Here is a 21058-nt window from a genome sequence, read left to right on the forward strand (position 1 = left end):
ACTCGTTGAGTTCGACCTACTTTGGCTGCACATCAGATGTGTGGCTCGACCGATTCATAGGTGGACCTGGCTGTATATGTATATTGCCAGGAAAAGATATTTGAAAAAAAATTGGACGTGCCTTCCATATCACATAGCCAAGTGAAGTTGAAAGAAAGTTTTCCACAGAACCGGAAGCCCCAGCTTGTCAAAGTCAGCGTCCCGGAAGCTTTGCAGCCCATTGCAGACCAATCTGCCCCCTGACACGACTACAGTCCTACTCTCGGATACAGCTTCTTGCCTTGACAGACTTATGCCGAGGGAAAGTATCTTAATCTTTTCACAGTCCTCGTCCACACCGCACCACCCTTCTTCCAGACCAAGATGCCAACACGAGAGGCACGCCTGATCGAGGCCGATCGCATAGGCTACAGCGATGAAGACAAAGCATTGACCATGACATCGATCAGAGTAACGTTTCCGTGCAGTGATTGAATTAACCGGGCCTACCAGCTCAAAGACTGTACCTAACAACCTCAATGGCTTGGACCGTCCTTCACGGAATGATCAGTCGTCCTCTTCTTCCTCCTCTCTTCTCTCCCCCCGAACCTTCAACCCCATCGTAACCCCCGTCAAACACGCACTCAACACCAACGTCCCCCCACAAAAAGCCTGCAACCCAACCCACTGCCCACGACTTTGAATCGCCCCCGCAATAGGATTCCCCACCAAAACCCCCAACGCCAGACAAAACGTACTCATACCCATCCTGCCGCCCACAAGTCGCATATCGGGGGTAATAGCCGCAATCGTCGGCGTCTGGAGACTGACAAACGGCCCGCTGAAGACGCCGTAGAGGAGCGACCAGACGATGAGGGCGGTTTTGGAGGTGGTGACGGCGATCCAGGAGAAGGCGAGGAGGGCGGAGACGCTCGTGGTGAAGGTGAGGGTTTGGAGGCAGCCGAAGCGGTCGGCGAGGAGGCCCGGGAGGGAGCGGCCCAGGATGCCGCCGGCGGAGAGGATGGGGAGCATGTAGAAGGAAAGGTCGCCTGGTTGGCCTTCGCGTTCGCGGGCGTATGATGAGATGAAGAAGTAGGGGACGTAGAGGCCCATGGCGCCGAGGAAGCTGAGGAGGCAGAAGAGTGTGAAGAGGAGTTCTTTGAAGCCGGTGAAGTCGATGATTTTGGGTCTTGGGGGTGGTTTCGTCCTCATTCTTGCCACGGCTAGGCTGATGCTTAATGTCCCCAGCGAGATGAATCCCAGTACTCGGACAGCCCATGCGAAACCCAGAACCGGCTGCAAGCGGTGGAACACAATGGGGTAGATAACACCGCCAACCGCACTCCCCGCCGCACTCAACCCCGTCGCCAGCGCCCTCCACCTCTCCCACCAACCCGGCAAAACCGCAACAGCGACGATAAAAATCTGTCCAGCACCCAGTCCCACACAGACACCTTGGGCGAGAAACAGCTGCCAGTACGTCGAGCACAGACTCGTCATCATAAGCCCAAACACGACAAGGAACCCTCCCAGCAGGATAAGCGTATGAGGATGTCCACGATCAAGAATCGGGCCCGCAAAGACGGAGGTGAAAGCGAGGAGAAAGCCTTGGATGGTGCCGATCCACGCGATTGTACTGGCGGAGGAGGTCGCGAGGAATGTGGAGGCGTAGAAGGATTGGAAGACGCCGAAGGAGGTGACGATGCCCCTGGACGTGGCGAGGAAAGTTAGAATAAGCTGCGATGATGGGAAAGGGTTCTTTCGACTTGCCAGGAATTCAGGTAGAGCATGAAGCCCGAGAGGACTTGGAGCCAGGCCCAGAGACCGCCGTCGGGGATGGGCGAGGCGCTGTATTCGTTCGAGGCGTCTCGTTTCCCTGACGAGTCTTCTTCCTGGGTTCCTACAACCGCATCTCCACTCTCATCATCGAGTCGTTCGTCCTTCTCTTTCACCACACTCTCCACATCATCCGCAGACGTCGCCGAGCGTCGTGCAGCTCTTTCGAGCTTGTCTCCCATCGTCCTTACTCCCGAACGTAGAGAGTGTTGCAATGCTCAGGGCCTGTCTTGCTTGCTCTAACAGACCATTGTCTCTTTGCGAGAATGCAATCGACAAAATAGACGGCCATAGCCTTTAAGGTATGGAGGATCTTGCTTTTGATGACTTCACCACCACCCCATCCAAACCCGTCAACAACCTACCAATCGAGACTCTCCAATCCCAGTAGCGGCGGCACATCAAATCGACGTGCCCGTCCACCTGCAGAAGATACGCCATGATCGACCGTGTTCGACAACTAGAGCTCCAAACAAGCTTCGAGATCTTCCGCCTTCTTTCCGTCCCCATCGAGCATCTGCCGCGGAGAACGTCCAACCCGAATAAGAAAAGAGATAGATAGTGGTGTGGAAGGGGGGCTTGAAAAAAAGGCCAACAAATGCTCTGTCGATTCGTGATGCCTACTATCACTGCTGCAACTATGTTACACCTCACTCCCGACGCCAGCGCTATGATTTCCCAATACACTACGATGAAAAAGTAACATTTACCACCAGCCAGACTTCTTCGACTTCTCGTCTTCAGCCTCAGAGTCCGTGTCGGTGTCAGTCTCGCTTTCCTCTTCTTGGTCTTCATCGTCAGTGCCACTTTCGTAGTCACTTTCATCGTCCTCGCCCTTCTCCTTTCTGGCCGCCTCCTCGAGCTGCCTCTTGGATCGGCGGGGGCGGTTAGCATCAGCAGTTGGCTTGCCTTGGAGAGCAGCCATTTGGCCTGCAATAGAGTCTACAATTCTGTTAGCTTCCAGCTCTGTAGGTTCAATTCACCCAGACTCACCCTCTTCAGGCTCCGAGATATCATCAACTTCCACCGCCGCAGCCTTTGCAGCATCCTCAATCATCAGATTAGCCTCTTGCTTGTGGTCGAAGCCAATGTAGCTGTCGCAGAACAGATGCATTTGGAACTTGTACTCGCCAGGCTGTGGCGGTGCAGCGAACTGCATCTTCAAAGTAACGACATTGAAAGTAGGGGTTCCATCGACATCAAACGGCTTCTTATCGAAGGTGGTGAAAGTAAACGGCGGCACTGCAATCTTTCCTTGTCGGTTATCGGCAAGGAAGACGTGCCATTTTGGTGATCGGTCGCGAGCAAAGTATGGTGCGTGCGCGAACGGTACATGATGTTGTTCGGGTTCGATCTTCTGTGCTTTGATATCGCCTTCGGCGGGATCAACATCAAGCAAATCCTTTTCGTCCACGGGCGGAATGCTGGATGCTGGTGTGCCTGGAGGGATGAATCGAGCTTTCACGACATACTGCACCAACGACGAGGGGATGATGTGTTTCTCGCCCTGCACCTTGAACCAAGCCTTCTCCACCTTGAGATAGGGTAATTGCCGCGCGACGTTCTCAGCAACTTTGAGACGGTCATTGGTAAGACCAGCAGCTTGAGCCAGGGCTTGACGCTGTTCAGCAGGCAAAGCCATGAACGACTGGACGGTCATGTGCTCTTTCTTGGTGTTGGCAGTAGACTCAATCTCGCGTACAATGCCAGAGGTGAAGTGTGGAAGTTGAAGCAGTGGAGCACGTCCAACCTTGGTCGGTGGAACTGCCTGGACGAGACTTTGGCTCAAATGGTATGAGGCCATGACAGGAGCGGTGATGCCATACGCCAAACAGATCGAGATGAAGGCCTCGTTCATTTGCAGAGCAGTAGGTGGAAGCTCGTACTTCTCAGCTTCAAGTGTCTTGTCGTCCAGATCCAATCGAGTCAAGTATGCCCACAGCAACGCAAGCGTCTTCCTTCTCGCAGGGTCTTCAAGATCCTTCAGCTTCGCCTTATCCTTAGGCAGCATAGCAGTAGATGTTTCCTCTGACGAGCTCAGCTTGTTCTCAACTTTGCCAAGTCCAGTGTCAGCCTTCGTCCCGTGCAGAATATCCTTGAATTCCAGTGCACTGCTGACAGCAGACATGACATCTCCAGCATCCATGCGCTCGTTGAACTCTTTGAACATGTTCCCAGCAGTGGTGACCAGCACTCGCTCTCGTGTGACCTTCTGCATGCCGTACCACCATTTGCCCACGAGGTAAGGAAGGCCGACACCCAGCAGAATTCCGTAGAAAGCCAGCACGAACTTGCCACTGCCCTCAGCGATGAAGAACTGTGGCAATGCAATACCAAAGCTAGTGCTCTGCTTGCCATCCGGGTTTCCATACTGAATGAAGTTGTTCCTGATCTCCTCATCCGTGAGCGCCTTGTACGCCTTGACAATCTCCACCCACTGGTCATTGATACTATCCGCCGTCTCATTCAGTGCAGGATTCGGCCTCCTCTTGTCCGGATGCATCGTCGTGGAAAGCTTCCTGTATCTCGAATTGATCTGCTTCTCGGTCGCAGACATGCCGATATCCAGAATATCGTAGGGATTCCAAATCTTGGGCTGGGTGCGCGCGGTCACAATCATGAGGTAGACCATGTAGGCCATGAGCAGCCATCCGGTGGCGGCTGTGAGCATGCGCTTGAGACGAAGCTCCTTACGCTTCTGCTTTGCGCGCTGGGTGTCGATGATGTCGGCATCGTTGGGTTTGAAGGAGGAGCTGATGTGGCCGGCCTTGTTTTGTGCGGTGACATCGGTAGGCGTGCGGAGGAGGGAGTATGTCAAGGGGAGCGTGACCAAGGAGGAGACGGTCAGGACGAAGAAGGGGAAGAACTGCGCGTCGGCGTCGTAATTGTACTCGTTGGACATTTTGGCGGAGAGGGTGGAATTGGTCGAGCGTCGTGCTCAGTCTGGGGGCTGATTGAAGAATTCAACGGACCCGGGGCATGTCCTTAAGGAGTGGAAGAAGTTGTACAGCTGGCCGTGAGCGTTGGTGGTGACGATGCTGGAGAGCACATGCGCTGGAGTCTTTATTTGGATCGGGGAAAGCCACCTTGCGATTTCAAAGTTTACCCGAACCTCAGCCGGCCCTTCCCTTTGACGTCGTGCAGCACGAGCCTACCACCCTCATCCTAAGCCGCCAAAGCGGTAGAATCCTCGCAGTGGTATGACCTGCTCCAGGATCCGAATGGCAGGTATCCAAGTATCACAACAACTGTTATCCTCTCACTCCCCCTCTTCTCCTCACTCAGCTCCCAAAAGGAAGCAGAACTTACGAGCACATCTCCGCCATCCTCCATCTCTCCAGCTTCATACCGACAACCCACACCCACAAGAATGGCCGACTCCTCCTCCACGCCCGAATCAACAAACACCTCATCAGACTCAACCCAATCCCCCAAACCCCCTCCCTCCCTAATAAAAAAACCCCTCACCTCCCTCGACATCCTCTCCCCACCCTCCACCACCCCCTCCCTCAAACCCCCCAAATGCCCCACAGCCCTCTTCCTCGAATCCCTCCACCACCACATCGTCTCCGCCCTCAACGCCCGGGACTTCGAGAACCCCCTCCTAACTACCCACCTCTCCCCGAACATGGCCGCTTACATGGAATTTACATCCTCCCCCTACGTCACCACCCGCGAAGCCTTCATCAACCGCTACCGCACGCTCGTCGCCGAGAATGTCAACTACCGTTTTGAATTGGCTGAGGTGGAGGCGAGCGTGGATGAGGCGAAGGGAAAGGCGTTGGTGTGGTTTAAGTTGAGGATTTGGGGCCATCCGGAGGGCGTGGAGAGGGAGGGGGTGTATGTGAATATGTGGAAGAGGATTAGGGGCCAGTGGATTTGTGAGAGGCAGAATGGGGTGAGGGGGGTTAAGGTGGGCGAGGGGATTGAGTGAGTGATGGGTGGGATGAAGAGATGGGATGCTATGAGCAGTATTATATTAGAAGATTTGGACACGATGGGAGCGGCGGATATCCTGGTCTAGGCATGGAGTCTTTGGCAAGGCATTCCGTGCAGTGACGGACACAAGAAACCGCTACGTATGCCCTGCTGCACGACCGCCGAGGGGAACAACCATACGTCAAGAGTCTCTAAGACCTGCGAGGATCTATTCGCTCTGGCAGGAGTCTAGCTTCGACCACAGGGCCCCCGAAGGCGCAATTGCATGGGAAGCAGTCCAGATCCCAAGGCTGTCGAGACTAAAAGCAGACGGCATCAGGCCCAACACCTCGCACGGAAGCAGTCACCGGGACTTGCTGGGAGTTACACGTCGAAGCATCAGGACAATACTCTAAGCGGACGACGAAGCTGCGGGCTCATTCGTCAACCATCTATGTCGACATCTATGAGCTGTCATGAATGCTATGTCTTTGCAAAAAGCCACAAGCAAATCGGGTCCATCATGAGCAAGCAAGTCTATCGGCAACATCAGCAGCTCAGTTTCGCAAAGACGAACCCAACTCTACCACCCTCCTCGCAAACCACCTTCCGCAGCGCAGCGTCCTCAATAGCCGTATCGACAACATTCAGTTCCGAGACTTCAGACTCCTCATCCGCCTCTTCGCTCGAAGCAACCTTCTCCTTCACCCTTGCCGTATCGAAATGCGTATACCGCATCAAGCTCAACATCTTCGCCTTTCCGCGCTTCTCGCGCGCAATCTCCGCCTCCTGCGCATCCCGATCGACTTCCGAAAGCTTCACAAGTTTGCTGCTATACTCCGGAACGACAGGCAGTTCTTCGTCATCGCTCTGGTCCAGCCGCATAATCTCAATGCCAGTCTCTTCATCGACCTCCACTTCCTCCACAACGTCCTCGGCAGGCGGTTCAACAGGCTGTCCAGTCCCACCGCAGTCGCATCCGAGCAGTTTGTGCGTCTGGCAATCTTGACTCTCGTCGAAGGTGAACAGATCGCGCAGCTCCGCTTTGGTAAAACTGTTGGCAGTGGATTTGCTGTCTACAACGCTGTCTGCAAGTCCTGTCTTGCTGACCTGGCGCTGGTAGATCTTCTCATCGAGAGCACCCTGTGTCAGGAGACGATAGATGTGGCAGGGCCGCTTCTGTCCATCTCGATGGATCCGCGCCATTGCCTGGGCATCGTTCGCAGGGTTCCAATCCGAATCGAAGAGAATGAGTCGAGATCCACCAACGAGGTTGAGACCAGACCCGCCTGCTTTCGTTGACAGCAAGAAGACAAACGAGTTGCTCTTTGGCGACCGATTGAATCGGTCCACGAGATCTTGGCGCTTGTTCTGAGCAACCGATCCGTCCAGCCGAATGAAACGATAGTCCAGTGAAGTCAGAAGCTTGGCCAGAACATCGAGGGTTTGAGTGTAGTTGCTCACCAGCACCACCTTCTCGTCAGTCGTGCTGTGGATCTGGTGCAAGAGCGAGTCCAGAACCTGCAACTTTCCACTCGCGCCGCGGTTGAGCGACGATGAAGACACGCCCTCAAGAAACTGGACATCGGTAGCCTCTTCGCCCTTGTTGTTCTTCTCCAAAAGCAGGGAGGGGCTGTTACAGACCTTTTTCAGGACGTTGATAAGTCCAAGCGCAGACTTCGGTGTATCCAAGGCGACCTTGAAGGCTTGCGTGCCGAGAATGGTACGGTAAACAGACACTTGCGCCTGTGTCGGTCTGCAGAACACCACGTACTCCGTCTTGGGCGGCAGGTACTTTGACAGGATTTCTGCAGTGCGCCGGAGAATGAAGATGCCGGTGCGTTCCATGAGTTCCTTCAAACGAGCCGCACCCAGCTCCACCTCCTTCCTGGTGGCCTCTGGTTGACGCATCTTTTCAATAGGCGTCTCAAACTCCTTCTTGAAGGTCGTGTATTTGCTCATGATACTAGGATTGACAAAGTCGACCATCTGATAGAATTCTTCCAAATCATTCTGCACAGGTGTGCCGCTCAGAATGATTCTGCGTTCGGTGTTGAGGGACCTGATGGCAAGCCCGGCCTTGTTCTTCGAAGTCTTGAGTCGATGGCCTTCGTCGGCGATGACTATGTCGATGCCGCAGTCTCCCTGCAACTGATCGATGACCTTGGTGAGCTTTTCGTAGCCGATGATCATAACATGGTATTGACGGCCCTTCGTGAAGTCCGTAAGACGAGTTTTGTTGTTGTCGACAACGAATACACCAATGCGTTCATTCCCCAGCCACTTGCGGAACTCTTTGCGCCAGTTGGTGATGAGTGTGACGGGGCACACTATGAGTGCCTTTTTGACGACTGGAGGATCCTCGTATACTGGATTCTGCTTCATCAACGTCCACAGTAAGGCGATCGTTTGCAACGTCTTTCCCAACCCCATCTCGTCGGCTAGTATAGAGCCCTCGCCGGTGTATCCTTTCATGCCCATCACACATTCGTACAAGAAAGCAACTCCCTCACGCTGATGGGGACGAAGAGCCTTGTTGAGGAGTGGATCCATTACAACGTCGACGATTTGCTTTCCTCTGGGTACACTCTCTAGCCTCTTCATCACGAAAGCGTTCTCAGCTGAGGGATCGTGTCGTGGGACTGGTTTCTTGGACTCTCTGGGTGCTACCTGAACAGTGTTGTTCTTCAACGGAGCTTTGAAGGTTGACTTTGCTGCATTGCTTGACGCTGCAGTCCTGACGAGTCGTTCCTTCTGGTTGACAGCCAGCTTCTTAAACCGGGCTTGTTCCTTGTGGGTCACTCGATCGGTTCCGTTGATCTCCTTGAGAGATGGCGGCGGAGCACTCTTGGTCTTACTAAGAAAGGGCTTGCCGGCCAGGTAGTCTTCCTTGGAAATTATGGAGTCGACTTCAATCTCTTTGCCGCCCAGTGATAGCTCGGATCCGGGGAGAAGAGGGCCTCTGCACACTCCACGGCCAAGTTCTTTGCCACCAGAAATGTCTTGAAGAGTCGCATAGGTGCCTTTGACAGAGAGGACACCGTCACCATCCCAAGTTTTGTTCTTCTTCATGGTGAATTTCCGCCACACAACAATGTAGTAGCTCTCAGCCAGGGCTTCTGCCTTCGGCTCGCCTTGGGATGATCCATTCGGCACGCTGAGAGGCTCCAGTGGTTTTCGAGCGGGGGCAACAAACTTCTTGGGTACTTGGAATGGCTTGACTTTCAAGACGTTGGCAGCCGCGACAGAAGCCTCGAGATTTGCAGCTTGCTCCTGGTCCTCGTCGTCCTGACTGATTCGCCGCTTCTTGGCAGGCGGCTCTCTGGGCGGTGATGATGCAAATGTCGCTGAGCTTGAAGTCGATAAGCTGCCAATACGACTTGGTGGTTTGAATGGCTTCATCGTGATGACCGGATCATGTCTCGGTGTGTGAAAGGTGGAAAGTGAAGTCGAGATGGGCAAGACGCGATTGGCGACGCGACTTGCAGGGATTATGAGCTCAGACCACAACGCGCCTGCACGTGCCCAACTGCGAACTCGCAACACTTCGCCCCAGTGAGGACTTCATCTTCACCTCGTTCACCTCGCCAGCACGATCACTGTCTCACATGCTGCTCGCGTGCAACAGGTCACACACCACAGATTCCCGAGAAAGGGCATTACGTAGCCACTGCAAGCACCCAAGCGATTCTCTCCTGGAAGTGACATGGCACCACTCTCAATTGAAGGGAAGAAGATTTGGGATCCGCGTGAGGACTTGCTGCCGGTCTGTATCGAATGACACCGTTTCGGCGGCGAGTTCTCCTTCCAGGTCCCACAACTGCAGCTGCTTCATGTCTGGTCAGCGAAGCTGATATGGAATGGCCATCTGGACTACCCGGCTCCATGGCTGGTGCCTTCCGCCCTATCTGACCCCGCTCTTCTTGGTATGTCAATTTCCTGGAGTCGATGGCATGGCCAATGGCTGGGGAGTCACAGTTGAGTTGAAGAGCACTGATGCGGTCTCCCTGGCGCTGATGCATGTGGACATGCTGCTTACCCGTAGAAAGATCAAGGACTTTGGTCCTGATCTTTTCATGTGCTGTGGAGCTCGGATTGATTGAGGCCGCCCTCAAGGAATACCTAGAAGTAAGTTCGACCGTATCGACCTTTTGTCCCTGGTTTGGATCAGGAGACGAATTCGATCTGTTGCTAATATTCAGGTCCAGGCACAGGTGGAAGACCCTCCTTCTCCGTCTGATCCAGCCTTATTTACTTGTATATACGCTGTGATTGCCGGACAAACGAACATCCGACAATCTTCAACAAATTACAGTCAAACCAGCTATCGGTAACGAAAGCTGTGGCAAGGTAGTTGATTGAATGAGTAAATGGTCGTCTGCTCAGGCCTGACTTGAGCTCAAAGCGGAAATGACCTTTGCTGGAACTTACAGGTATGTTTTGCGCGGGAAGCTCCCATCCATAGCTCTATTAAACCCAAAAGAGATAGTAATAGGCATGTGAAAAGCCGGAAGTTGCTTATCTTTGTGATGCTGTAAGAGGAGAGGGCTACTGATGGGCTGGAATTGCACTGATCAGCATGTGAATACCAGTCGATCCTTATCAGGATTTAACACATACATGCGACATCCTGCCATGGCACCTGCATGTACCGGAATGTTCTTCCATCGATGCGATAAGGCATTCTATCATCTGACGAAGAAGTCGGATACTAATACGGCTGTGGGAGCACCAGACGATCATGTTGGACCTCTCAAGAATTGAGAACTTCTCTTTGCTCACAACAGCAGCCTCCCTGTGTTTGCGAAGTTGGTCTCATCGACCCCAATCATCAGCAACAATGCCTGCCCCTGTTCAGAAATACAAGGCTGCGGCTGTATGTTAACCTTCCCCTCTCTGCCCACGTGGTCTCGGCCCGACGGTATAGGCTGACTGACCTGGTCATTATAGGTGCAAGCGGAGCCAGGTGTTGGTCGACCTGAATCCCGTGAAGAGCATCATTGACTTTCGACTGATTCTGCCAGTGGTTCGACTTGGAATTGTGTGTGCAGAAGACCGTGCACTATATCAATGAAGCAGGCAAGGCTGGTTGCAAGCTGGTAGCGTTCCCAGAAGTCTGTGAGTGTGCTTTGCGAAATATATGATGTTAATGGCATACTCTTAACGTATTTTGTAGGGATTCCAGGGTACCCATACTGGCTCTGGAAGGTAAACAAAGTTTGCTTGCAGGCGGCCAGTCATCATGCTCTGTTGCTCATCATAGCAGGTCAACTATCTGGAGTCCCTTCCGATGATCAAGGCGTATCGCGAGAACAGCTTGGAGGTTGATTCGGAAGAGATGAAGCGTATCCGTAGGGCGGCGCGAGACAATCGAATGTGGGTCTCGGTACTCCTTTTGAGGCCATGAGGGCCAGCTTCTGACCCAGCGCCAGTTACGTCTCCATGGGCTTCTCAGAGATCGACTATGCAACCTGCTTCCTCGCACAAGTGCTGATTGGACCGAACGGAGAGGTCCTCAATCATCGCCGCAAGATCAAGCCAAGCCACGTCGAGAAGCTCATTTACGGTGATGGTTCCGGCGACACTTTCATGTCAGTCACCCAGACGGACATTGGTAGGCTGGGCCAGCTGAACTGCTGGGAGAACATGAATCCCTTTATGAAATGTTTGAATGTGTCCTGTGGAGAGCAAGTTCACATCGCTGCTTGGCCCATTGCCGCAGGCGAGTGCACGCGGCAGTCTCCAGACACGGCGACCAACACGGGAGAGCAATGGGCTGATTTGATCACGCCGGCATATGCCATCGAGACGAATGCGTGGGTCCTAGCCCCCTTCCAGCGCATCAGCGTGGAGGGTATCAAGAAGTGTACGCCGCCAGGGACAGAACCGGAGAAGGATCCAAGTCACTACAACCACCGGACACGCATCTTCAAACCTGACGGGAGCTGCGTGGCCAGTGCGGACAAAGATTTTGTTGGCCTGCTGATGGCGGATGTAAGCTGTTCCACATCTCATTCTTTACGAACATGACCTAATTCTTATGGCAATCTCAGATCGACCTGAACGAGTGCCACATTCCCAAGGCTGTCCACGACTACGGCGGGATGAGCTACATGCGCCCAGATCTGATCCGTCTGCTCGTCGACACGCGCCGTAAGGAATTCATCACGGAGGCGGACGGGCCTGCGGGCATCCATTCTTACTCGACACGGGAGAGGCTACACTTGAACGATCCTCTTGACGAGAAGCCGCTTTCCAAGGAGGAGCGAGGCAAGAAGATTGAATTGGCACCGAAGTATGAGTCAAATGTCAAACCGGCGTCCTCGAAGCTTGAGATGATGCGAAATGGAGCGCCCATGGTAAAATGATGAGGACGCATGCTGGCTAACAAGCGACGAATTATCTTCAGAAAAAGTTCATTTCTTCGGTTTCGCGGGTGTTGCGAATAGTTGGGTATCGCCACAAATTGCAACCTTTCTCCACGGGCTCGTTTCTTCCACATCAAGCGAACGACAAGCGTCCTGACCAGCCTCTTCGATGGAAATTGGTGTATTTGCGAGGATGAGCGTCTCAGGAGGATTCGAAACCAAGGGATTCAAAGCTGCACCTGCATGAATGAGGCAGCACAAACGGGCCCCACATTGGACAGCTCGGTGTGGTGTATTTCCGTTTCGTCTCTCACTTGCATCTCAATCTCACCACTTTCCAACCAAGAAGATCTAGACAACTGTCCTTGCCCCCTCAGAACTTTCAAGAAAGAGCCAAGCGCCTCTCCAATTATAACAACTAAAACAAGCGCCACCAGCGGCAAAAGCAAAAAGCAGCAAACAATGGCAGGCCTCGTCTCCGTCCCCAACGTCGACATCAACTTCGTCCCCGTCAAGGGAGGCGAGACCTTCAAGCTCGGCCCTCTCACCTGCCGCGTGTTGGAAGATGGGTCAAACACGGGTATGTCGCTCTGCTACACCATCAGACATATCCACCACCAAACATCACTCAACCGAGCCAACACTGACTCGAATTAATAGACCACCGCCTCGGCGTAGCCGAACTAACCATGCCCCCCAAAACGCCCGGCCCGCCACCGCACTGGCACGAAATGCACGACGAAACCTTCTACATCACCCAAGGCACCGTGCGCTTCCACGTCCCAGACACGACCTCGCCCGAGACCTCCGGCAAAGACAAGAAAATCGTCGACTGCAAAGCGGGCGACTACATGGTGGTGCCCATCCGGGCGCCGCACACCTTCTCCAACCCGGGCGACGAGGAGGCCAAGATTTTCTTTACCAGCACGCCGAGTTTTTATATAAATTATTTCAAGCTGCTCAGTCAGTTGGCGAAGCCCGATCAGCCTGTGCCCGCCGAGGTGAATATGCAGGCGATGGCGATGTTTGCGACGATTTTGGCGGATAAGAAGCCGCGGAAGCCGGAGTGATGGAGAGTGTTGGAAGGGATGTAGACAGTGTGTCTTGGAAACAGTGATGAGATCTTATGCGAGGCGGTGAGGTATACAGTACCAGAGCTATCCATGCAGATAGAGGAATCTTGATTACCTCAGCTTGCAGATCGTAATGTGCTTCCTCTTCCTCTCAGCTGTGAAGCCTTTCTGCCTGCGGTCTACCTGCATGTATGCGAAGCATCAAGCGCCTGGATGTAGCCCATTGTTGAACACCTTGAAAAGCCATCGCGAAGACAAGGTACAATATCAGAATGCTCACACCCGATGAAGACCCACCCTCCAGCGAAGACCCACCCTCCAGCGTAGCTACCCACAACGAAGTCGCCACGCACGTTGAATCTATCCTGCGCAATGTAATCCACGCCATCAACACCCGCAACTTCAACATCAAAACCCCTCCCTGGGACAGCGTCACAGCCGACTACTGCATCGCGTGCCCACACAACCCACGTCTCAACCTTGTCTCCTCAAAATCGGAATGGATCCAATCTCTCGAAGACTTTGCCAAGTCATATCCGGACTCACACATCACAATCGACTGTCTGATGTCAAGTGTGAGTCAGAATAGCGGACATGCGAAGGTGTTTATGGAGTGTAGAGTGACGGGAGGGCCGGGGTTTCCGAGTGGGAAGATGAGCAAGCCGACGATGAGTATGCATGAGTTTCGGTTTGTTGAGAGTTTGGGGAGGTGGATGTTTGTGAAAGAGACGACGGTGAATGGGGCGCCGGTTTGTGTGCCTTGGATGGATGGGGAGGTTAGCGTTTGGGGTGGCGGGTGATGTGAAGTCATTGGAGGCAGTCCAGTCCAAAGGCCTTGAGTGAGGCCGACATTTGGAATTGACCAAGATATTTCGTCTTGTCCTGAGCACAACGTACTTGGCGAAATATTTCCAGGCGGCAGGCGCGGTTACGAGAAATCAGAGCAAGCACTCATCCAACCGAGGGATGGAGTGCAGTCGGAATGCGGCACAGGTAGGGAGGTATTCGAAAGCGGCAGTGGTTGGTGGTCCGGAAGCTGGCAGCATGGAGACGGGACGGGGAAGGGCTACCACATAAGCAGAGTATGCGTATTGGTCAAAGACCGCATCGCACGAGCGCATGTACGTGCCATGACTCTGCTTACTCCGAGCCGTGTCGACATTGTCTGGCCGTGGTGGTGTCGAGATGAGGAGGATTCCTCGTCTACCTGCATGTGCAGCGGCAGCTGTCATGCCGACATGCAGATCTCGTCCAGATGATCGAGGGGGAGAAGACGTCTCGCCTACCCACCGAGAGCTTTGCCCACGAGCGCCTTGCAGTCGTCGGTCATGGGTATCTCCAATGCCATGTCTTGTCCCTGCTTGGACATCTTGACCCAAGTCTTCTTCAAGATGTTGACGATCTTTTCCCCGTCGTGCTTATCTTTGAATTGGTCGAACTGGTCGTCGAGGAAGACGAGACATGCCACGTCTTCCAGCACTTGGACCTCCTCTTCGCCCTGCTTCAACCCTTCCTTCTCAATCAAAGCCATGCATCTTTCCGTCTGGTCGATGGGATAGCCGCACTCGTCCAGGATGCTGCCGACCAGCTTGGCTTGCCGCTTCTTGAGCGCCGTCCGCCAGGTGTGATAGCCGATCTTGGTCATGGGGTACGAGTCTCGCGGGACCTCCCATCGTCGAAAGTGCTGGCCGCAGATGGCGAGCTTCAACACATCGGACGCGTCGGGTTTCCGCTTGTCGAGATAGCTCTCCATCTTGTGCGAGTAGTGCGTCTCGTAGGGTATCTGCTGGCCATCGCCGGTCGTGTGCTTGTTCGGATCCTCATCGTGGGCGGCGTAGATCCTGCTGCGGGCCTGGTCAAAGTTTGGCGCCATGTTGGATTTCGTCACGAGCTCGCGTACTCTCTCAATTCAGGCAGTGCGGTGCTCGTGAGGCCAGGATAAGGCGGTGGCACAGCGCCGACGAACAACCAAAGATCTATCAGATACGCAGGTACATGCGGGTGAACTTACTGCGCGTGCGCTGATTGGCGCACAACATCCCGGAGGCTGTCGCTTAATTGCGTCCGGAAAAGTCAAAAGCGCGGCATGAGATCACAGCTGGTGGTGGAAATCCTTCACACGCTTCTCGCGCTTCATGAAAAATCACGACTGCGCGCTGGAGGGGCACGCCTCGACCCGCTGGTGATATGGCTGCACCCCCTGGCATCTCCCCCGAATGGCCCAGCAATCTGCGCATGCGGGCGCCCGCTGTCAGAGCAGGCTCAGGCACGGCGGCGGCAGCCTGCCGACATCACAAACGACGGGTCACGCAAACTCGGCCTGCTCGAGCTGTGGTGGAGACGGGTGCAAAGAGGCAACTCGCAGAAGTGTAATCGAGTTTAGGTAATGCACTGCACCGAACCTCACACCAGCCGAACATGGCCATGCAATACGATGGGTCTCGTCCCGCTGTTGCCAGTCCTTCTCACACTTGGCTGTCTTTGTTCAATTGTTACTGTTCTTCGCCATGGTCCTTTAAAGGTCTCTGCTCCTTCTTTGTTCGCTTGCCATTCAGCACCCTTCCGCACCTCACCCCCTCCCATGGGCCAATATGAATACATCCTCTGGCCAGCTTTCGTCCGCGGACCTCACTAGCGGAACTTCTTCACTTCACGAAAAGACTGACGGCATCCAGATCTTCACCTGGGACGGCCCTGACGACAAACGATGCCCACGCAACTGGTCTGAGAAGCGCAAGTGGTTGATTTCCTCCATCAGCCTGATCGGAACATTCATCCTCCCTCTCAACGGGACCGGCATCACCATCGCTGCGGACGAACTCGCCGCCGAATTCAATGTCGTCGATTCAGCTTGGTTCACCCAGACCTACTGGATCGTTACTTCCTGGAGCGCAGGAGGTGCCTTGTTCGTCATCTTCTGCATGCCATTGCTCGAGGAACTGGGTGTCAGACGAACCTATCTGCTGTTCTACATCTTCTTCATCCTCATGGTCATTCCTCAGGCCGTTGCACAGAACTACGAAACACTGATCATCACACGCTTCTTCTCTGGTGGTTGTGCTGCATTCCTTGCCAATGCCATCTCGAGCATCATCCCAGACCTTTGGGCAACGGACAAGAAGCGCAGCGTGCCTGTTGCCATCTACATCCTGCTCTATGTGGTGGGCAACTCATTCGGGCCCACCATCTTCGCGGCAGTCATCCCAGCCACGGGAAACTGGAGGTGGTAGGTCAATCTCTGTGCATTTCACAAATTCAGAATTCTGACGCTCATCAACAGGGTCTTCTACATCCAGCTCATCGTCTACTGCGCCTTTCTTCCTGTCTTCGCTTTTGGCGTCAAAGAAACTCGCCACGACATCCTCCTTCAGCGGTACGCAAAGCAGATGAGAAAGGAGACTGGCCTTCAAATCTACGCATTCAGCGAGCTCGACAGAACACCAGCCTGGAAACGAATTCTCAAAGCCCAGATGAGACCCCTCTACCTCCTCTTCACGGAACCCCTCCTCTTCTTCTGCACGCTCTGGTCAGCTTTTGCCTTCGGCAATGTCTTCGTCTTCACACAGTCAGTCGAGTTCGTTTTCAGCCAGGTGTACGGCTTCGACCAAGCCCAGTGTGGCTACCTTCAGTCAGCCATCGTCATCGGCGAAATCTTTGGTTTCCTCGCCAACCTCTACAACATCCGTCCATATCTCGAATCTGCAAAGCGCAACAAAGAGCACCCTGGAGAACCCATCCCTGAAGCTCGACTCTACGTCGCCATCGTCGGCACATTCGTTGGCATCGTCGGCGGCATGCTTGTCTACGCTTGGGCGACATTCGCGGGTGGGCCTTGGATCGCCCCAGCCATCGGTCTGGGCCTGGTCGGCTTTGGCATCCAAGTTGTCGTGGCTGCCGCAGCCGACTACATCATCGATGCATACGCCATATCAGGCTGGGCCGGCTCTGCCATCAGCGCCGCGGCTGCCTGCGAGAACTTATCGGCAGGCTTCCTGCCACTCTCCACCCAGGCCATGTACACGCGACTGGGTGTCCACTGGGCGACCACGTTACTGGCGGGCATCGCTCTCTTGGTCGGTCTCGCACCGGTGGTTTTCTTGTACTGCGGCGGGAAGATGCGGGGGTCGTCGAAGTGCAATCGGAAGGGCAGGGAGGAGTTGAAGCAAGATGAGGAGAAGAATTGAGATGTCTTTCAGCGTCTAGCGTTTACAGAAGCATGCAAGGAGTTTAAAAGCATATGGGTACTTGTACAGGTCTCAACGCCTTAGAGGCTACGGTGACGATGCAATGGAAAAAGCATGAGCATTTGGTGTAAGTATACATTAGAGGTTTGAGCATGAGATACCCCCGAGGAATAACAAAAGCTCTCTACTTTGCTTCAAACAAACACATGGTATCGGTCGTTGGAACTCTCGGTTTCTGTCGTCATCAACACCATCAACAAGGCCATACGTACAAGCCGAAATCTACGCATCAGGCCACCCCTTCGCCCCATGCCCCTCCAATTCCTTATTCGTCCACTCCCACAACTCATCCGCACTCCGATCACTAAACTTCTCACTCCCCACCTCCTTCCCCACAGGCTCATAATACGCCCCATTCCTCACCCGTGCCTTCTCCACAAACGCCGTCCACAACCCCGTCTCCGCTCCAACATCCGTATCGACCCCCGTCAACCACACCACGGGACTGAACACCGCCGCCAGAATCTTCAAATCCGTGGCTTTCCCCCAGATCTCGGATTTCACGGTTCCTGGATGGTGGGATGTGGTGGTTATGGATGGGTAGAGGGTGGCGAGTTTGCGCGCGAAGAGCACGTTGGCGAGTTTGGAGTGGCCGTAGCGCGCCATGGGGTGCAGGGTGGAGGCGGAGGATTTCATTTGCGGGAGGACGAGGCCGGTTTTCGGGGAGAAGTTGCGGGCGGCGAGGGAGGAGGTTAGGAGGATGCGGATGTCTGCGTCGGGGTGGTGCTTTTTGGTGGAGAGGATGGTGGGCATGAGGAGTTGGAGGAAGAGGGCGTGGCCGATGTGGTTGATGCCGAATTGGGTCTCGTAGCCTTCTTTTGTTACTGCGGGGGAGGTTGCGGAGATGCCCGCGTTGAGGAAGATGTAGTCGAGTCTAGGGGCTTTGGCGGTGATTTCGGCGGCGCATTTCTTGACGCTGTCGAGGGAGTTGAGGTCCAGGGAGAAGATGTCGATGGTGGCTTTGGGGTGTTTCTCTTTCACCGCTTTGGCTGTGGCGTCGGCGCTGGATTGTGTGCGGGCGCAGAGGTAGATGCTATCTGGGTTGTGGGCGGCGAGAGCTCTGACGAAACCGGCGCCGATGCCAGCGTTGCCTGTAAAGAGACAGTGAGTACATCGAACGATTGATCAGTTGAGTTCTACGATCGTACCACCAGTAACAAGCGCAATCTTGCCACTCAGATCAGGAATATCCTTGGCCGGATCAAAGACTTTCTTGCTCCCAAAGACGCCCATGACGTTGCCCGCGAGATCAGAAAGAATCGTGGCGGCGGGCCATCTGAGGGCGGGAAGAGTTCGAAAATATATATCTACACCGAGGAAGATTTGGCAGCTTCGGCTAGCTTGATGCAGGAACGGAGCCCGACTGCTTTTTTTCAACTTCCACTTTCTTTTGGACCCCCACGTGCCTATTCCGATGTGGTATACGGTCAGCTTGGAGGACTGACTGTAAAGGGAAAGAGGATGAATGGGTTTAAGACGGAGAAGGATTCGTGTCTCTTGCCTTTAGCATTGCTCCTTGCATGTACGAATGCTGGTCAGATGGCAGTGACAAGGACAGGTTGGAAGGTCGCACGGCATTGATCCCCCCGTCGCCTCGCCTTATGTTCCAATGGGGCAACTCTTGAGAAGGCTGTTATGCAGACATCGGAGATAGCACCACATCGTGCAGGAGGCTGAATAGTTGGTAGGATGATTGCTCATTCAGTCCGGTCCATGAGAGACGATAACGAGCCTGCCGCAAGACGGCGGTGTTTACTGACTGGCAACCCGCCATTGGGTTGATCGTATACCACGTCGACTGGGGAGATGGCGCCCAGGTGATGGAGGTGGTGGTCGGAGTGACGTTGGCTCAAAGTTTATGGAGGGACGTTGCGCCGAGGCGGTGCCAAGACGTCGGTATCGTATTCGCGTTGTCCGACATTCGAAGCAGAGCTACAGAAAAACATCGAGACGGAACCTCTTGTTCTACCACTTCACCATGATTGCGATCAATAATCGTTTTCCTTCCTGGAAACAACTGAGCAATTACTGATCACAGCGCCGCACAATCAGGAAACGAATGCGGACAACGGTCGATTTCCTCGCGATTTCACAGCGGGCCTCTGTCGAAACACCTTGTTACAATGACATATCCCCGTACAAGTCCACCTGGGAAAGAGTTCAGGGAAAGAATTGTGGCCTTGTGTCTTCAGAAAGCCCAGGGATGGAAGCCTGCTGGGGCTACGAGGCCCATTGGTTTGAAAGAGATATGAGACAGGGAGCCACGAGGATGAGGGTAAACCACGAACATCGAGGACCTGTCTGAGACGTGTCTTTGAGAGGCGACAGTGTCAAGAATTGGTAAGTGGACATCATTGCACAACCTGAACCCTCTGATTGCAGACGACGTGCTCCCTGGACCGAGTGTGAGGCCTTCATTTCCCATGGCACAAGGCCTATACTCGAGTACAGCACTTCAACAATGCGCATGTGTCCTGGAAAGCGTCTGTGTCTACCGTCAATCTCAGCCTTGCAGCTAAAGACAGTGCAACCAAAGACAGTCTCACCAGGTATGGACTCGTTCATTCTTCTGAGACCTCGAACAGTTGAAGGCTACTTGAGAGGCAGTGAATGCAACAGAAATTCGTCCCTGTTGCCCACCATTGGAATTTCTCTTATCCGATTTTGGAGTCTCTCGTTATCTTCACATCACTTTCAGACGCTCTCAGTTCTCGCTTTCGCACACTTTCGCAGCCTCTGTATTAAATTTGGAGATACTACTGCGATCGATACGCTCTTACCAGATCGCCAGACCGCAGAATGGCCAATCAGCACAAGAACGATCGCAATACACCCACGAGCTCCAAATACGCAGGCGGTACACCTGAGCATCAAAACGGGCGATATCAAGAACGAGGAGGACAATGGCCTCGACAAGAACAAGGGCGGCGCGATACGAACAGCTCTGCGGGCTTCCAGCAAACGCCTCAGAACACACCTCAGGATGTGTGGTGGCCTCATTCTCCAGCGCCTTGGACGTCGCCACAACCAAGTCCCGCTCGAAAGATGACCTACTGGTACAACTGGCGTGAGTTTCACGTCCAGGTGCCCGGTCTCCAGACCTACGTCGACCTTGTACGCGGACTTCGACATCCAAATTCGAGCGGCAGATGTGTTGCCACGAAGAGTGACAGTGCTGAGATGAGGTTGTCACTCGAAGCTGGAACTGACCAACAAGGGCAGGGACAAATAGCTTTTGACGGACTTGTGGTTTCAGAGGAGTCATCGAGCACTGTCAAGGATGGCGAGACCAGGCGTTGGTCTTACTGAATGGCAAACGCCATAAGAATTCTCGTGGTGGGGAGGCCTTTCTCACCGGTTGGAAGAGTGGTCCCGAGATTGTCATTGCTTATATCTACTAATCGCCTTCAAGACGACTCTCATCCTAGTAGGGCTGCAGGCGGCCTTACACATCGAGCAGCCCGCTCGCTAACGTTCTTACACGACAAGTTGTGCGCCGTTGCCGCCGACTCAAGCTGGCAGCTGGATCCTTCGCGCACGTGTCTCACGTACGACAAATCAGCCGAAGACCAATCACTGCCCTTCATGCACGGACTCGCGGTCGGAATTTCCTATACTAGCAGATCAGGCATTGACGTTC

The 21058-nt window shown here is 54.0% G+C and overlaps 11 protein-coding genes across 11 annotated transcripts; 6 read left to right on the plus strand and 5 right to left on the minus strand.

Annotated features, from left to right (window-relative positions):
* Window positions 1-546: 546 nt before the first annotated feature.
* On the minus strand, window positions 547-1997 carry M409DRAFT_67504 (uncharacterized protein; the record flags this gene model as incomplete). The annotated part of the gene is made up of 3 exons (XM_033817436.1): window positions 547-1687; window positions 1750-1827; window positions 1861-1997. 3 exons carry the CDS (start codon window positions 1995-1997, stop codon window positions 547-549), a joined length of 1356 nt encoding a protein of 451 aa, XP_033666156.1.
* A 524-nt stretch (window positions 1998-2521) lies between these two features.
* On the minus strand, window positions 2522-4717 carry M409DRAFT_56135 (uncharacterized protein; the record flags this gene model as incomplete). The annotated part of the gene is made up of 2 exons (XM_033813202.1): window positions 2522-2757; window positions 2809-4717. The coding sequence occupies 2 exons, from the start codon at window positions 4715-4717 to the stop codon at window positions 2522-2524; spliced, it is 2145 nt and encodes a 714-aa protein (XP_033666157.1).
* Window positions 4718-5185: 468 nt separating this feature from the next.
* M409DRAFT_56136 (uncharacterized protein) lies at window positions 5186-5749 on the plus strand (the record flags this gene model as incomplete). The annotated part of the gene is made up of 1 exon (XM_033813203.1): window positions 5186-5749. One exon carries the CDS (start codon window positions 5186-5188, stop codon window positions 5747-5749), a length of 564 nt encoding a protein of 187 aa, XP_033666158.1.
* A 533-nt stretch (window positions 5750-6282) lies between these two features.
* M409DRAFT_24652 (uncharacterized protein) lies at window positions 6283-9135 on the minus strand (the record flags this gene model as incomplete). The annotated part of the gene is made up of 1 exon (XM_033807325.1): window positions 6283-9135. The coding sequence occupies one exon, from the start codon at window positions 9133-9135 to the stop codon at window positions 6283-6285; it is 2853 nt and encodes a 950-aa protein (XP_033666159.1).
* A 1438-nt stretch (window positions 9136-10573) lies between these two features.
* Window positions 10574-12101, plus strand: M409DRAFT_24653 (uncharacterized protein; the record flags this gene model as incomplete). Its single annotated transcript, XM_033807326.1, has 7 exons — window positions 10574-10609; window positions 10684-10701; window positions 10758-10851; window positions 10910-10941; window positions 11000-11109; window positions 11166-11727; window positions 11787-12101. The coding sequence occupies 7 exons, from the start codon at window positions 10574-10576 to the stop codon at window positions 12099-12101; spliced, it is 1167 nt and encodes a 388-aa protein (XP_033666160.1).
* A 462-nt stretch (window positions 12102-12563) lies between these two features.
* Window positions 12564-13171, plus strand: M409DRAFT_24654 (uncharacterized protein; the record flags this gene model as incomplete). The annotated part of the gene is made up of 2 exons (XM_033807327.1): window positions 12564-12681; window positions 12762-13171. 2 exons carry the CDS (start codon window positions 12564-12566, stop codon window positions 13169-13171), a joined length of 528 nt encoding a protein of 175 aa, XP_033666161.1.
* A 275-nt stretch (window positions 13172-13446) lies between these two features.
* On the plus strand, window positions 13447-13974 carry M409DRAFT_24655 (uncharacterized protein; the record flags this gene model as incomplete). Its single annotated transcript, XM_033807328.1, has 1 exon — window positions 13447-13974. One exon carries the CDS (start codon window positions 13447-13449, stop codon window positions 13972-13974), a length of 528 nt encoding a protein of 175 aa, XP_033666162.1.
* A 482-nt stretch (window positions 13975-14456) lies between these two features.
* Window positions 14457-15047, minus strand: M409DRAFT_67509 (uncharacterized protein; the record flags this gene model as incomplete). The annotated part of the gene is made up of 1 exon (XM_033817437.1): window positions 14457-15047. One exon carries the CDS (start codon window positions 15045-15047, stop codon window positions 14457-14459), a length of 591 nt encoding a protein of 196 aa, XP_033666163.1.
* Window positions 15048-15765: 718 nt separating this feature from the next.
* M409DRAFT_24657 (uncharacterized protein) lies at window positions 15766-17358 on the plus strand (the record flags this gene model as incomplete). Its single annotated transcript, XM_033807329.1, has 2 exons — window positions 15766-16400; window positions 16455-17358. The coding sequence occupies 2 exons, from the start codon at window positions 15766-15768 to the stop codon at window positions 17356-17358; spliced, it is 1539 nt and encodes a 512-aa protein (XP_033666164.1).
* Window positions 17359-17640: 282 nt separating this feature from the next.
* Window positions 17641-18651, minus strand: M409DRAFT_24658 (uncharacterized protein; the record flags this gene model as incomplete). Its single annotated transcript, XM_033807330.1, has 2 exons — window positions 17641-18509; window positions 18567-18651. The coding sequence occupies 2 exons, from the start codon at window positions 18649-18651 to the stop codon at window positions 17641-17643; spliced, it is 954 nt and encodes a 317-aa protein (XP_033666165.1).
* A 1566-nt stretch (window positions 18652-20217) lies between these two features.
* Window positions 20218-20727, plus strand: M409DRAFT_56142 (uncharacterized protein; the record flags this gene model as incomplete). The annotated part of the gene is made up of 1 exon (XM_033813204.1): window positions 20218-20727. The coding sequence occupies one exon, from the start codon at window positions 20218-20220 to the stop codon at window positions 20725-20727; it is 510 nt and encodes a 169-aa protein (XP_033666166.1).
* Between the last annotated feature and the right edge of the window lie 331 nt (window positions 20728-21058).

The sequence above is a fragment of the Zasmidium cellare genome (genome assembly GCF_010093935.1).
Source record: "Zasmidium cellare ATCC 36951 unplaced genomic scaffold M409scaffold_23, whole genome shotgun sequence".
NCBI classification, from domain to species: Eukaryota; Fungi; Ascomycota; class Dothideomycetes; order Mycosphaerellales; family Mycosphaerellaceae; genus Zasmidium; species Zasmidium cellare.